At 36.8% G+C, this 16,231-nt stretch overlaps 1 protein-coding gene across 1 annotated transcript in view; it reads left to right on the forward strand.

Annotated features, from left to right (window-relative positions):
- KCTD8 (potassium channel tetramerization domain containing 8) overlaps positions 1–14,584 on the forward strand; it is a 98,529-nt gene extending 83,945 nt beyond the window's left edge. Inside the window, exon 2 of the mRNA XM_009332457.1 lies at positions 14,051–14,584. Coding sequence (XP_009330732.1) covers positions 14,051–14,511 — 461 coding nt within the window. The 3' untranslated portion in view covers positions 14,512–14,584. The remainder of the gene's footprint in view (positions 1–14,050) is intronic.
- Positions 14,585–16,231: the final 1,647 nt, after the last annotated feature.

Consider the following 16,231-nt stretch of genomic DNA (forward strand, 5'->3'; position numbering starts at 1 on the left):
TCATTGCAAACTGTACTAAGTGATTAAATATCTCAGTTATGTATATTGATTGTGTTTCCTGAAAAATATCTGAAACATTTGGAATAAGAGGAGGACGAAGTCTTCCTACTCTTTCTAATGCTGGTTTCACCTGGGCTGGTAATCAGAGTCTTTGTTACTTGGTTGGGGATGGAAATGTCACATGTAAATGCAACTACTGGATGCAACTAGCAGTCACCTTACAGAAAATACTTCTGTAAGGGACGAGGGATTTAAGGAATAAATAAATACTGCAGGCAAGATCTCTCTGCTAAGAAATTACACATCATGTTGAACACATAAGCAAATTTGAATCAGAAGGGTACATAGTTTCTGTAGGACCAATTTTACGAGCCTAAAGTTGCTCAGAACAGATCTGGTGCTGTTTATCCCTTGAGTTCTGCTGCAAGAAGATGGGAGAAGTTACTTGGGAAAAGCTACAGTGAGGCAAGAAAGTGGTGTAGAAAGTCTTGAGGAAAGCATGGAAAAGTCAACCAGGATCTGGCTGCTCCATAGATCTAGGTAGCTGCTTAACCAAGGACAGAGGAAAGTCTTCTGGCAAATCATATTTTCAATTATATCCAAATTAAATTCAGATACACTGAGGAAGTAGGGTCTTGCGTTTGGATGGAAATTGCTTATGGGTGCTTTTGTTTATATGAAAAGCAATGTGGATTTTAAGCCTTAAATGGGCTTGCTTAGAAATATGAAGAATTAAATTATATTTCTAAGCAAGGGTCTTCGTTTTCCACCTCTTCCATCCAGACTTTAAGTATCTAGCTGTGGAAAATACTATTTTATCTACTTCCAAAGCATCTGCTTTGTGTTGTTAAAAAAAGTCATTTTTGTAGTTTATTGCTTTGACCCTTGTTTCTCAGTCCCTACATTAAATCTCTCATTTTTATGTCAGACATGGGTTGCTTGTCCTCACACTTAAGGCCTTTGCTTGCCTGTCCTCTCATTTGCTGTTGCAATGTAACTCTTAGCCCCAACCAGACCATGGTGCCTTTCTCTATTGCTCACATTCATGTCACCGCTGATGCTGCTTCTTGAGGGAGAAGATAGCACTAACATCTGCAAAGCTGTTGTGTTATTATCCTTCAAAATCCTCCTTAAAACTCTCTGGGTTTGTGCTGCTCGTATAAATTTTGACAAAAGATTAGACAGCTGGAGGTCTGAGACAACCAGCCTATCGTGCTGACCAGTACTGCATTTTTTGGTACTTTCCCATCTGGCTGTCTCTTCCCATCTGTTTTTTCTTGTCTTGTTCTTAGATTTTAACCTGTTCAGGGCAAAGGTCATCTATTAATTAATGATGATGCAGCCCAACTACATTATGCACAATGTAGCCTATTACTAGAACATATAGTCTGTAAGGGAAATAAAATGAATATTAATAACAACAAACACCTCAGTAATAGCAGTAAATCCTTTTTAGACTTTCCTTTTTATTACTTTTATAAGATTAAGTCATGAGGAAACACTTAGGTTAGTTCAAGATACATAACATTGCTTTTATTTTCAAGTATTATCTAAGAAGTGTCTGAAGAAATTTTGCAATATTTCAAATTTTGCTGTTAGGAATCCCTGTATGTTTTGAATTTTCTAATGTTCCTTAAATGCTGTTGGTTCTGTCTTGTCAAAAATGTAGTTTGTTCTGCAAATACTCAGGATTTCTGTTAAGAACTTCACACTGTCTTTATTATACTGTAGTTGTAATCTGTGTGGTTTCACAGTTTCCCGAGGACAATTCATTTAATGAATTCAACCTTCAGGTTTTTTATCTGTTTGTGGGCTTATGTTGCATAGTCATAATATTTTGTTTGTATGGATATGTAATATTTTTACATGCAAATGATTTGCAATCTATTTTGCTTTTTGCAGAGGACAAGATGTTGTGTGCAGAGTGAATTCATTATCCTTTACATATTCAATAATTTTTGTTTTACTTAAATATATACCATATAAGTAAGAATGGTTTTCTGCATGTGCTTTCATATTTTCTGTAGCTATTTACTTGGAGTGAATGCTTTGAATGTTCCACAAGGCTGATCTAGGAATTTGGATCTAAAGGTAGTGTGTTATTATCGACATGTGTTTACATAGTTTAGGATGCAATGCCCCATTAATTTCATATTGTTTTACTCTATTTTTCATGTACCAGACCTTAATGATAAAATAGATGAATGGCACTGCTATAGTTGAAATGTTAGTCTGAAATGTACTTCATGCTATGTACACAGGAGTGAGAAAGACCTCCTTGATGACCATCACTGTTGCTTAGGGAAAGCTTTCAGCAAACATTTCTGGTCTTTTCACAGAATCCTTGCAGATTGAGATGTTTCTATTATCCCAGGGACCAGCGAGGAAAGGCATAAAACTGTACAAACATAATCTGAATATATTCTGAATTGCTTCCCTCTTAGTGCTTCAACCCTTAGGATAATTCACGGTGGACTCTTACCCAGTTCCTATAATTCACTGCTAGTTCTCAGTAATCAAAAGTAAAATGCAGGCTTGATTCGTGTGCATTTCCCATTGTTTTGCACTTGCTTATTGCCTAAAGTGCTATCGTAAGTATCATGTAAGCCTGCCAAGATTGCTGGTGTCTGAAATATTTCTTTAATGTGAGACTTTTTCTAATGCCAAAGCCAGTGCATGGTATTTTGACAACTTTCTGCTAGCATGTTTTATACACATTCTGTAAATTCACATTAATTTATTTTGCATGCCAGTAGGAAAGAAACCTGTAAAATTGAAAGAGCTGGAAGGAAGAAATGAAGAATACACATTTTATCTAAAGCGATTGACAAAATAATTGATAAAGCAAAGTAATGTGAGATGATACTAGATAAACAGAAATAAAAATTATCGAGGAAAAATTTTGGTTTACTATCTGAAATTGAATGGGGAGGCAAGCCACAAAGGTGACGGTTGATTCTGTCCCCTTTTTATTGTTCGGTTTTTTTCCTATTGCTCATACTGTTAGAACAAAGTAACCAAGACTGAGGCCACCGACAGTCCCCAAAGAGGAGAGTTCTTACCAATGAGTTGTGAATGAACTTTTCTTAAAAGAAAATATCAAAACAAAGATTCCTGAAATTGCCGTGTTAATCACTCTCCCTCTGCTTTAACTCACATTGGAGCTTCTAAGAGAGAAGCAGTGATTTTGGAAGTGACTGAATCCCTGAAGTCCCACTGAAATACGTTTCTGAGTGGTAGACCTTATTTGAGATGGCATTTTTTGCATTCCATGTGTACTTCTATTGAAAGTAAACTATATTTTGATGAGGACATTATTAAGTCCATATATTTAATGTATGTGTGTGTCACAAGAAGGCAAGTAATTGCTTTATGTATGTTTCAAATTCCCATAAGCCATCACTGAAACGTGCAATCCCTCCCCTTGAATACTCTTCCCCGTCCCTCTGGTGCCTTTTGTTCTGGCACAAGCATTTATGTGGCCACATAGAAAGCCACATCTGACAGCTGAGGAGTTAAAACTAATTCAGGAAAAATGAAATGTAAGAAGAAGAGCGTTGCTTATCTGGGTGGAAAGAGATTCAGCTTCATGTTGCCTAAAACTCTGATGATTAGGGCTTTGCCAAACACAGACCCGGTGGCTAAAAGACTATTTCACAGTTGAGCAGATGCCCAACCAATATTAATATTTACAAAGCAGAAGGCAGCTACCAGCAGCGTGGTTGACCACAGACTGAAATTCCTGATTGACTTACAAATAAATACGTCCTTAGAAGAAAGGGGAAGGGAGGGAGGAAAGGGAATGATAATATCTGGCAACCTCAGAGGGACCCCCAAGAATCGGGGGGCTATATCAGGGAAAAACAGGGATATAAAAGCTGGTGCCCTTCCCCAGCCCAACAGCTGTTTTCTCTGAATGCAGTCTGAGGACACCAAATAGGAAATAGAACTGAGTCTCTAAACCCACAGGTTAAGCAGTCATTTATAGTCGGTCCTATGAATCCTGGGAGGGAGACGCATCTGGGATGTGTTTCTGCAATGCGAAGATGGAGTGATTGTCTTTCTCTTTTGTCACTTCTGCCCTTATAAGGCGATGGCAAGTGTGTTGTCGACTTTTATTTTATTTTTCTTCTTGTAACTTTAAGCTCGTGTTAGAGGTGATTTCAAGGAGATGGTTAAGAAAGAACAACTTAAAGCCATTTGCATCCTTGACACTGAGATTCTCTAGTAGTACTAAGTATGCTGGTGTTGACAGAATAAGACTGCACTTGTCCTTTTAGCTGCAAGAGCTAACGTTGGAGCTGGAAGACTGGGGACTGGGTCACTCACTCTTCCAGTGATCAGCATTAACGAAGTAAACTTTCTGCCAGCACCAGTTAGGGGAAAGAAGCACTGAAGTCTTAAGGGAGCTTAAAGAGCAACATGATGAAATGTCCTGCTTTTGATACCATTTTCCTGACTCCTTTTTGTGGTAAATTGAGAATATCACTCTAGATAAATCTTATTAACTTTCAGATGCAAAATTAATAATTTGAAGGTAATTTGGTGGACTATAATATCAATTAACTCTTTCTATAAGGGAAAATATTGCATCTAATAAGCAACTAATAAGCATTTTTCATCAACAGAACAAAAGATTTTAGCTCTTAACTGATAGCCACTGAAAAATAACCAGTCAAAAAAAGGCAAATAATATTAGCGTACAGAGCTGAGCGTGAACATACTTTACAGTTTGGAAATGAATGACAAGCACATCTGCCAGATGTTGCCGAGATGTTACTGAAGTACAAGCAATCGGGGCTATTCACTGTAGCAAGTGAAGTTATAGAAGAGGCATAGTTGTTCTCATTTGTCATGTATACCAATGCATTCATTTCTGAGATTTCCTTCAAGCATCAAAATTATTTTAAGCACCTACATTTTCAGATTTGGGGCAAGGGAAAAATATTTCTACAGGTGGAGAGACAACAATTCAACCATTCTACATGTAAAATGCATTTGTATCAAATTGCTTTCATTGTAAAATAAGCAAAACCCTCCAATCTCAAGATCAAGCTCAGTCTGGCTGCTACTCGTATAATGTTTGTGTTTTATTGCTATTACTCTGCTGTTAGTGGAGATTAATATCGCTTATGACCACCACTGAAAAATGCGATGACTTATCCGGAGTTTGCTTCAGGAAGAAAATTCTGTACTGCTTCAGTAAGTCCTATTTCTCCAAATAACTTACATACAAAATGTGAAGCATCTGGTTGACTCTGGAAGCTTGTGTTGTCTGCTAGGAACTTGCTAGATAACTGTACAATATTCCATTAGCTGGCATAGACTTCTTAAATTTTGCTTCTGGGATTTTGCAGAAGATCTTGCAATCTGCTTGCTAAACAGTGGTCTCTTCAGGGATAATCAGGAGGGTTGACATCTTTGGCTGCAAAGTACGGACCTAGTGATATAGTCCTGAAATGGATAAAATCTGTCATGCGTCATACACAGTGGGTGGATATTGGCAGTATTGGTGGTTTCCTGACTTGCAGTCTTTTGATGTTGATTCAGCTTGTATCTTATCTATTCGAAGCATTTTGTTTTCTTGTTGTACCTCCAGCATAGCATTAATGCGGTAGCCATCTCTAACTCCACAAAATAAAAATAACATCTTCAATATTTGACTCTGTTTGTAGCTGGATATGAAAATTACTGGTCTTTCCTGTTATCTTTAGCTTATCTGCCAAGAAAAGACACTTCTCAGAATGACTTCAAAATTTTCAGATTAATATATTTAATAAAAAGCTGTGGACGTTGCATTAGTTTTAATGGAATGCAACAAATTGTCCATGTCAGAATTTCACTGGCTCTCTCCTATTTAAGTACTGTTTTGCCTACCACGAAACCCACTTGGAAAAGTAACAAATGGAAAGAGTATGGTTTTGTTACTTGTTCAAAACAAGATTAGGGTGAAGTATCTAACAAATTCAAGTTGGGCACAGGATTGTTTATTGTATATCTTCTGTCATTCCAAATAACAAAAATAGTTCCCTCTCTATATACTAATTAGTCTTTTTATATTGTGAATAATGTTAATATTTAAAACACAGCCTGACTGGCCATAAGCAAAGAAATTTTCCCCATGGATTTATTTAACTCATTCTACTGTACCCGTTCTAGAAGTTAGTTTAACATCAGGTGGTAGTAAATGTGACAGAAAAATATTTTTATGTTGTTGTGTTCTTTTTTTTTTCTTTTGAGACAAAGCACTTATCACTTACGGGCATGTGGTCCTAATCTGAAAGATGAATTGGTTCATTCACTTCAAGTACCACATAACCATTCACACATCATCGAGCTTAACACTATTAAAGGGTAATTTCCCCTGTGGGAGCTATGCCCAATACAGCCGCAATCTCTACACAGTGTCTTTTTATCTTTCCATGGCAGGTAAGGAGATTTAAATAAAAGGCTTCATCAAGAGTGCAATCACAGACATATTCTTCCTGTTGAAATATCCATGAAACAGCAAATAAACACTCCTAAAAATCTTAATGCTCCTAAACGTTACCAAGGAGACTTCAGTGTACAGTTCGCACTTTGAAATTTTGTGTTGGAATCAAAGCATGTGAGGTGCCTCATGGGCTTGGCAGTAGAGGACAGGAAATATGGGAAAAATTGCATTTCCTATTAAATTCTGAATGTAGTAAAACATTTCAGAATAATCAAGGAGTATATTTTGCCTTCATCTCTCATAATTGCCATGATTTTTTTTTTTAAATTTCTCATCATTTCTTTAGTTTGCCTACAATGACTCATTGAACACCCTCTTATTATAGGTTCTATATTCTAGCAAAGACGATAATGAGGTCTATGGTGAGGTTTTCTTTAGAACATAGTACTTTCACATGTTCTTGCTCAAATATTTGGGGGCTAAAGTATCATCTGCAATATTTTTGCTTGGTTTCACCTAAAGATGAATTGTCCAGGGATGCCAAGAAAATTATGCTTTCTCAGTAAAGTATGAAAAGTTATAGAAATCATTCTAACTTCCTTTTTTTTCTGTAAGAAGAGACAGTATTTTGTCACCCTTTCTGCTTTCACCATTAAATTGCTTTCCTTCTAAGATCTTTTTTTGCATTCACACTACAATGAACAGGCTTTATTTTTGAATTAATTTTTTGTAACTTAAGGTCACAGAGTGTGTTGTGTCTGACTTTAATGGGGTCAACATTTAAGTCTAAAACTTTTTTGTAAATGAATGCAGTTTTGGGCCCAGACTCACAGCTCAGAATCAGCTTGTTAGTGAAGCCAAACCAATTTACATGCCTTGTAGATAAGAATTTGAACCTTTGCCAGAGCGTAGGGCATATTTGCAAAACTGTTTTGATAAAATGTGAGCAACCTAAGTGCTATCCTTCATGTCAGGGAAGCCCTGCTGAGATTCGCAAGACCTCTCTGTGGTAGTCTCAACTGGAAGCCAACTTGCTTGGCTTTCTTAAATCACATAAAAATTCAGGTTCTGCTCAAAGTACTGAAGTTGATATGTCAACAGTGCTGGCCTTTTACCCAAGAGTTCAGGGCTTAGCACATTAATAAATCACAGCTTCCCAGATACTAATTCTCTCTTGTGCCTGAGGGAAGTTAACTCACTTCTTCCAAATGAATATGTTACCCTGAAGTAATCAAAGGCAAAGGGAACATTCTCTGCACTTTATTGAAGCTATTCTACTTTGCATTGACTAAAGCCAAGCTTCAGTTGGGTCAAAGAACATGGAAGTGTGAGCATTTGGCTATCCATAGCGATTCATCACTCATCTGAAAGGAGGAAGAAAAATAGGAAATGCTGAGTTTCAATCCTCTTTTCTGAAAAATACTTCACTATTATATACTAAGCATTTTTTGGATCAAGCCTTTAATCCAAAAAGTGGTTTGCAATTTTTTACCAGATGAGACCCAAATTGGAAACTGAATATCTTTTTTTTTTTTTTACTTGAAGTGATTTGAAACCACACAGCATAAAGACTCCCACACAAAGTTTTGTTCCACGGAAATCTCTACACTGAACTGTTCAATTTTTCCCATAAGTGCAAGTTGTCAAGAGCAGAGCTTGTCAAAAGCACTTAGATATTTCTCACATTACATACTTAGTTATTAGTATTGTTTGCTTGGGATGTTCATAATGGATAAAATTCATCCATAGGCAGAGGGGCAGCTAAGGACTGCATGCCACTTAATTCCTGTGTAGGCCTGCATATTAGCCTTAAAATAGAAATTAAGTGGGACATGGCCTTCCCTCTCTCCCCTCTCCCAACAGGACTAAGTTAGACATAAATCGCAATACCTAAAATAAGTAGAAAAGTTTCCTTGACAAACTGTATGGAATTAAAAAATCCACATGAACTCTCACTGCGAAATCCAAGCACCGGATTTACTTGATTTTGTAGTGCATTAAAGAGGACAGAGCGCAGTGGTCAGGAAGTCCCTTGTCAATCTGCCTGCCATAAAGCTAGTTTTAACCTACAGCTCTAGTGGTGAGAGGCAAGCTGAATCCCTTGCTGGTCTCAGGGAGTGAATTCATCTGTTGAGCTGGGCTCTAAGAACAGGATTTGCTTCTAAAACTGGAAATATCATTAATATGCCACAGAAAATGTCAGGGGTTTAGAGCTATCCTTTTATAGCTCTTAAAAATAATCCTTTTTAAAAATAAAATCAAAGTGAAATTAAACATAAAAGATAATCATTTTCCACTGAAGTGTGATATTAAGTACTCAAAAGTCTGGTAATGAAAATGTTCCCACAGTAGACATAACCTGTCATCAGATTTAACAGGTGACTTCTCTCTAAGCATTCAGTGTACTTTGAATGTTGATGAAAGGTAATAAAAATACCTAGATATGTAAGATGGATAAGTTCATCATAATGTGAGATTTGATGAGTATTTTTTTCTATGATTGTATATTAATTATAGTTAATTTTACTTAGATTCTTAAGATTCAATCATAAAACACAATAGGATTCATCTTACATTCACTCTGAACATAATGTAATTTTGAGATAGTAAGTATAAGAAAAGTTCATTCAGGGGTTTAACATATCTGTGTACCAGACTGAAGGTCCTGTGTAGCCTATAAAAAATAGGATTTTTTCCCTATGCAAAACAATGTGAAAAAAATTGCATTTCCTGCAAAATCATGTGCAAATCACATACTGCCAATATTCTCAAGCATGCAAAAATTATGGATAAAAATGCAAATAGTATTGTTGGATTAGTTATCATTTCTTTACAGATACAAATAAAAATAACTTGTTCTTTTTGCTGTTACGTTTCTGAGCCTTCCAATATAATCAGTCAGTTTAAAACCCTGTTGCCCTCCTGTTTTCATTTTTGATGAAATCAGTTAAAAACATGGAATTTTTTTACATCATAATTTTATTAACAATTTTGCTGCAATATTTTTAAGATGCATTCTCAATAAATATAAAGTATTTGCTAAAAAGTTCTGTCCTATGCAAGATATAGTTCCGTTTATAGCTATATCAGTTCAAAGAAACCCTTAATTGGATTATTTGATTCATTCAATAGACTATATCTAGTAGAACTGTGGGGTTTTTTAAAAAGTGCATTTGAAGAAATAGAAAATTATAAAGATAAAAGAACTTTGTTTTCACTAAAATTACATCATAGAAAACCTCAAGATTTTGGCTTTGTTTGGTTGGGTTTTTTAGTTGGTTTAGTTTTTTATTTAAATCAACAAACAGGCTTAATTTTATAGTGCTGGCAAGGGGATTGATAAAACTAAAATAATTTCACTTTTTTCATGTATATTTTCTGGACCAACGGTAAAAGACAGAATCACTTTAAGAGATTCCATTCTTCCTGATTGAGGTACTGCATATTGAACACATTAAAAATGTTGGTTATGTTTTGCTTCCAAATGACTATTTTTATATCAGCTTCAACTTTTATCTACATGTCTTACATCCAGCTATAACTGTTGTACTCCAGAGCTAAGATTTTCTGTTCTTCATGTCAATGTAGTTGTTATTAAAATAGCTAACCTCAGCAATCTATGCATATGTTCACAACTTCTTTTACGTTCTGCAGTAAAAATAAACTGATTTATAAACAAACGAATGATCTTTGAGACACTGTAGGAATAAAGTAGCTGAGTGAGGAAAAAGTTATTCGTGAATCTGCCACTGCACATGTAATAAACTGGGCATCTGACTTACAGAGAGAGAGAGGAGAATGGAGCAGTCAGGTTAATTGGATTCAAATATGATTTCCTTTATTTTAAGCCTGTTGTATTAATATTTAAGAAAATAAGTGTACACAAAAACTGAAATATAGATAAGCAGATTATAATTATTTTATGCTTTTAATGTTTCCAGCGTGGTATTTTTCTCTGTCGCAGGAGATAAAGCTAAAGAAATCTTCAAATAGTTTTTCAGATTGCACTTTATGACTATCCACAAGCAATTTAGACCTATCTAAGCTTCATCTGACTTCCGGAAGTACTTGGTATTTTCAACCAGTAGTTATTGGCCAGTGGATGGTTTGCTGTTGTATTTGTTATGTTCTGTTCCTGACTGGAGCTCTGTTGCTCAGTTATTGTTCGACAGGGAAGCCAGAGGGAGCTTCTGGTTCCTGTTTTGATTGTCCTAACTGACAGAAGCAGATTTTCACTGCAGAGAATTAGGTTTATAAATTTCTAGTTCTTTTTCCATCACTATTTTGTAGTAATTGCTTGCAAGTGATTATTTTGTCAGTCAGTTCTGCCAGTAAATGTTGGCTAAAACGTGTGCAGAGCGCAACATAGATGAGGAATAAGTACAGTCAAAGTAAATGCAATATTTCTCTTCCTGATCAGAAGAATGTGTTTGAGAGATTCTCCCAAGACTTGGGAGTCTAGTAGCTGCCGTGGTGGAGGTGGTGAGTAAGCCCATGTAAAGGGCGAGCTCACTTTCTAACTTTCTGAGAGAAAGGAAGCCATTTAAGAGCAATCAAGGAAAAAGAAGTGGGAAGTTCAGTGTCTACTGGAACTGCCTGGAGGAGAAGTTGGAGAACCAGCAGCAGGTGGGACATCCTAGAAAGGGCAGGAGCTGGAGGGACAGACTGTAAAATCAGTGAAGTTTTTTAGTGTTATGTGCATGTTGGAGCAAGTATACTTTCTCTGAGTTTTTAAGAACTATTCTGCACTCCTGGAGAGTAAGTAGTTTCAGGTAGACTGAGCTATTTGAAGGTCTTTGGTGTTATTCTGGGAGGGCTGAGAAGGTACAGTGGGACAGCATCCCATTACACAACCCCGACCACAAATGAGTGTGCCAGCACAGAGGGCAATAAGGAGATGTTTTCTGAATTAGAGATGTAGCTAAATTTATCTGATAATCCCTGATGTTGAAAATTAAACAACCATCTTTTGAGAATCCTTTCTTATGTATTTATAAATTCTTTTGAGTTTTAACAGGTGGAAAATATCGTGAGAAAAGCCTCCCCTCTAGCAGAACTGTTACTTCTGTTAATAACACACTATTGAGAAAGAAGTGCAGGAGCATATAAAGAATTCTTTGTGAGGGAGGATTTGTTAATTTTTAGAAGGAGAGGTGTGGGAGAAACCTGTGTTTGGATTAAAGTCATTGTGAATTTAGGCGATTCAGTGAAGCATACAGAGCTCAGTGCTGTAAGGTACTGAACCTCAGGGCTCTGATCCAAAAAAGCATTTAAATGCCTGCCTATTGTCAGGCTCCTGAATAATCTTGTAGCAGGAAATGGAATTTTTTATATTCTTGAAGGTGTATTTCAGCGCTTTTTTGAAATAGATTCTTAGTACATTGCAGGTTTGAGCCCTTGAGAAGCAAGGAGTACCAATAAAGAAGTAAGTATAAATAGACCAACTAGAAATAATATCTTGATTTATGAAGTTACAACAAAAAACTGGGCAGGAAAGAGAGAGTTGAAGACTACAGGGTGTTGCTAACAGAAAACTTTAGTTTCTTAGTCATGGGGTGTGTTGTTACATTTGAAGAAGCTAAGCCTGTAAACTAGGTTAGATATTGATGTTAATCATGTTATTGAAAATCAGAGTAACGATACTGAAATCACTATCCAATTAACTACTCAGTTTTATAATCGCATGCTGCAAAGTCAGAGTAATTCCATAATGCCAGCTGACTCTCAATTTAGCATATTCATATAGTGGTTTGAGGTATGAAATGAAATGCCAGCTACAACAATAGAAGGAAGGCATGTAAATGTATTTAAGAAGGTGAACCTATTTTGGAGGAGAAAGAGGAAGGAAATCGCTGCAGCCGTGCACTAAATATTTGGGATTAATATAATGAAGTAGAAAATCACTTGTGTTTTTCACTCTGAATAATGCAAGTACAAGCCCTGATGGATTGTTGTCTCTCTTCTTTGGACCGTCATTATTCATGGGTTTCTCTAGGTGGACTGCAGAAATGTGACACTTCATCCTGGGATGCTGGCTAAAACAAAAGAAAAGCAGGTTGTTGAATGCTGCTGTTGTTAGATTATTATTTATTTGCTTTTGTATTTTGTTTTGTTGTGTTTTCCCCTGTGTCTCATATAAAATATTGTAGTCATCTTAGATTCCTTTGAATCATAGAACTGCACTGTCAAAAAGACACGAGAGTGTTCATATTGCTCCTGCATTCTTTATAATTGTAATTATATTTCTAATATGTAATTCTGAAAAACAGAATACTAAGTGACTCAAAAATCTCCTTGCAACTCTGTCCCAGTAACTCAAGGTTGACCTGTCATACCCTGAGTTTTGGTACTGGCAAAGGTGGTTAACTGGTGGTGGTGTTTTCGGTAAACTGTAAGGATAATCTGTTTTTTCTAACATATTTAGATACCTAAACTCTTTGGAGTCTTTCAGGATTCGTAGCAGACACACAACTGCCACTCATGTCCCAATCTTCATTTTCATTTAGGTGTTTAAACGTCTTTGAAATTTTTCCCTTTGGTCTGATCCAATGCCTCTTGAACTCTGTAGACATTTCTGTGAGCTTTAGAGAGTGTCCTAAATTAAGATCGTGACGTTTCTATGATGCCAGCATAGCATCATTTCACTTCACAGCTGGAGTTTTGAAATAAGGCTTCAGAAATGAAAACACTTATACAGATTTAGTGTCTACCACCTAATTTTCACATTCATATTCTGCTTAAGACTTCAAAGCAAAGGTGATATCTGGAGAGAATAACAGCCTAGCTCCGATTTTCAGGAGCGTGAAGCGCTGAGCAGTGCCTGCTGATGGGCCATCAGATGGCTCTCCCAGCCGTTGCAGAGTGCCTCTTTACTGATAACTTCATAACCTCCTTTTCCCTGCCAGCTTGTGCAGTAAGAGTGTACAACTGAATTCTGAGCTTGCACTGAGGCGACTCTGGGATAATAACTGACAGTAAGAAGTGCAGTGAAATCACTATATGATTAAAAAAAAAAAAAAAGCCTAAAGACTCTGTCAGTAGTGAGCGATCTCTCTGTTATTCTAGGATTAATACTCATTTTTCCATCCGGGGCTTCTGCAGAGTTGACATCTGCAGAGCATAATATCAGTAGACTGTTCTGGGAAGGCCAGTTAAGAGCTTCCCAAAAAAAATCTAAGCCCTTGGAATATTTTTATTTAAGCAAAGACTTTGCAAATTGTATGGTAGTATTTTCATAATACCACAGAATCTAATTTCTCATAATAAACTTCTCGGGGTGTAATAGCAAACTAGCTCATTTAAACTTGCCTGCAGGGATTTCCGGGGCAGATAATCTGTGAGCATTATGCACGTTTCATTACCTGGATTCTCAGGCAGGCAGTGAAGTTATTCTTGCCATAAACATTTTCAGGAGTGAGAATTTTGACAACTGAACACACATGTAGGGCCAGACCTTCAAACTGGGTACCGGTCTGGTATAGTTCTTTTGACTGAAAGGAAATGCCACCAATTTATCCCAGCCGAGACTCTGAGTCACGTTTTTCTAAGTGGTAGCTGATCCATTTTCTGTGTAAACCAGTGCTTGCTTAATACTTTTTCTTTCCTGCCTTGTATTAGGACCCCCCCAGCGAACCGTTTCCCCCAAACAAGACCACGAAGAAAGGAAGCATGACAAAGTCTTGGACAAGGGCAGTGAAAGTGGGACTTCCTGTAACGAGCTGTCCACCTCAAGCTGTGACAGCCACTCGGAAGCGAGCACCCCTCAAGAAAATGCCACCAGCACTCAGCCATCCACAGCCCACCAGCCAAATACTCTGACTTTGGATCGTCCGTCTAAGAAGGCCCCAGTGCAGTGGATGCCACCACCAGACAAACGCAGGAACAGTGAACTCTTTCAAACTCTCATTAGCAAGTCCAGAGAAACAAATCTTTCCAAAAAGAAGGTATGTGAGAAGCTGAGTGTTGAGGAAGAAATGAGAAAATGTATCCAAGATTTTAAAAAAATCCACATTCCAGATTACTTTCCAGAGCGCAAACGCCCCTGGCAGTCTGAACTCTTACAGAAATATGGGTTATAGTAATCAACTCTTTCATGACGTATCTCTGGGGCATTTGATGTTTATTAAGTTGCCACTAACTTACTGATGTCCTCCTTCTATTCCTGCTTCTTATTTCTTTCTTTGAACAGTGGATGTTGGATAGTACATGGTTTCTTTAAAAATATATATAAAAAGATAGAAACTTAAAAAATACAAAAGGCGTCTCATCTAAAACACCTCATAATAGCAAAGAAAAATGTGCATGGTCAGGAAAGATGGTTTTCAAACTGTAGTCAGTTGAGCTTCATTATCATTTCGGAACTTACAGAATAAAAATCTCAATCATCAGTTAACGCATCGGTTTATGTCACCAATAAAAATGACTCAGACTTGCTATGGATGAAGAGAAACAGGGTTTAAAATGCGATTGAACTGGTTTCAGAACTAATTCCCAACGTTCTTTCAATGTTAATGCAATAAAGCAAATACCTATTTTGCATGAGCACAATGTTACAAATAAATCACACAAGAACAAGAGGTTGTCTGTTGCTTGGAGAATTATTTGTTTGATACCAAGCCTATAAACGTAAAACGTCTAAGGGATTGAATTTACTTTGTTCTGGATCTGTGATTTTTTTGTGTGTACTGTGTTCTGTATGTAAGGATGGTGTAAATATGCCTTATACTGTTTTATTATTGCACCAACAACGTTCATCTATTAGTGCTTGTCAGGATTATTTCTGTGAAATGCAAACTTACGGCAGATTGTGAAAATTGGTTTGGTGGTCTGAAAGTTTCTGTTATGTTAGTCACTAAAATTGGAGAAAAATAAAAGAGACTTTAATGTATTTATTAAAAGAACCATCTGGTAGATTTTCTTGGCTATCGTTATCTCCTGTCTTTTTTAAAAATAGAATCAAGCAAATTGTTACTTTTTGTTTCATGTTTTCATAACTACTCTGCTGAAAAAAAAACCCCAAACAAAAACATGTTTCAAGAGTGGGTGAAAAATATTTAGGATAGTGCCATTTAATTGGAACCACCATACAGCCTCTCCAAGAGGAAGTGGTATGCTAAGAAGCAGCAGGGAATGAACTAAAAAACTGAGTGGTTTTACTAACAGAGCTGAAAGCAGTTCCAATTTGACAAGTTCACAAAAATCAGCTTAGAAATAGAAGATTTAAAATATCACAGCAGAGTGCACTTCATTTACAAATGAAAAGTTTTCTATGAATAGTCAACTCTATATGACAAACCTATTTTCTCAGCCCAGATACAGGAAAATCAACACCTTTCTCATTACAACACCACCAAGAAGACGACTGTGGTTCAGACAGCCATAGCTGCAATGGGTAAGGACCGCTGGAGTCTGCAACAGAGCTGCTGAGTTCTTACAGACTTGAAATTATTACTGTGCGCACAGACACAAACATGCACACACACATTTAGAAGGGTTCATCCCCACACGTATTCTATAGCAGGAACTGTACAATTGTGTCAGAAGAGATGTTTTACATCCGATGGTCATTTTAACTGTTTAGCTAAAGTAAAGAGGACTTCTTGTGTTGTAATTTCCAGGGTTATTCCTAATGCCTGCATTACTTTTCAGTCTTCTAACAGGCCACTTTAAAAAAATACTGCATACTTTTGATAGCAGCTCAGCGACTTCATTCCCTTTTTTTTTTTTAACCTATCTAGAGCTAGTTACTCTCCTACTCAGTTAATCAGTTGGCTCCAACATTTCATCTTTTGACAACAC

Source organism: Pygoscelis adeliae, unplaced genomic scaffold, assembly GCF_000699105.1.
Source record: "Pygoscelis adeliae isolate BGI_AS28 unplaced genomic scaffold, ASM69910v1 Scaffold59, whole genome shotgun sequence".
NCBI classification, from domain to species: domain Eukaryota; kingdom Metazoa; phylum Chordata; class Aves; order Sphenisciformes; family Spheniscidae; genus Pygoscelis; species Pygoscelis adeliae.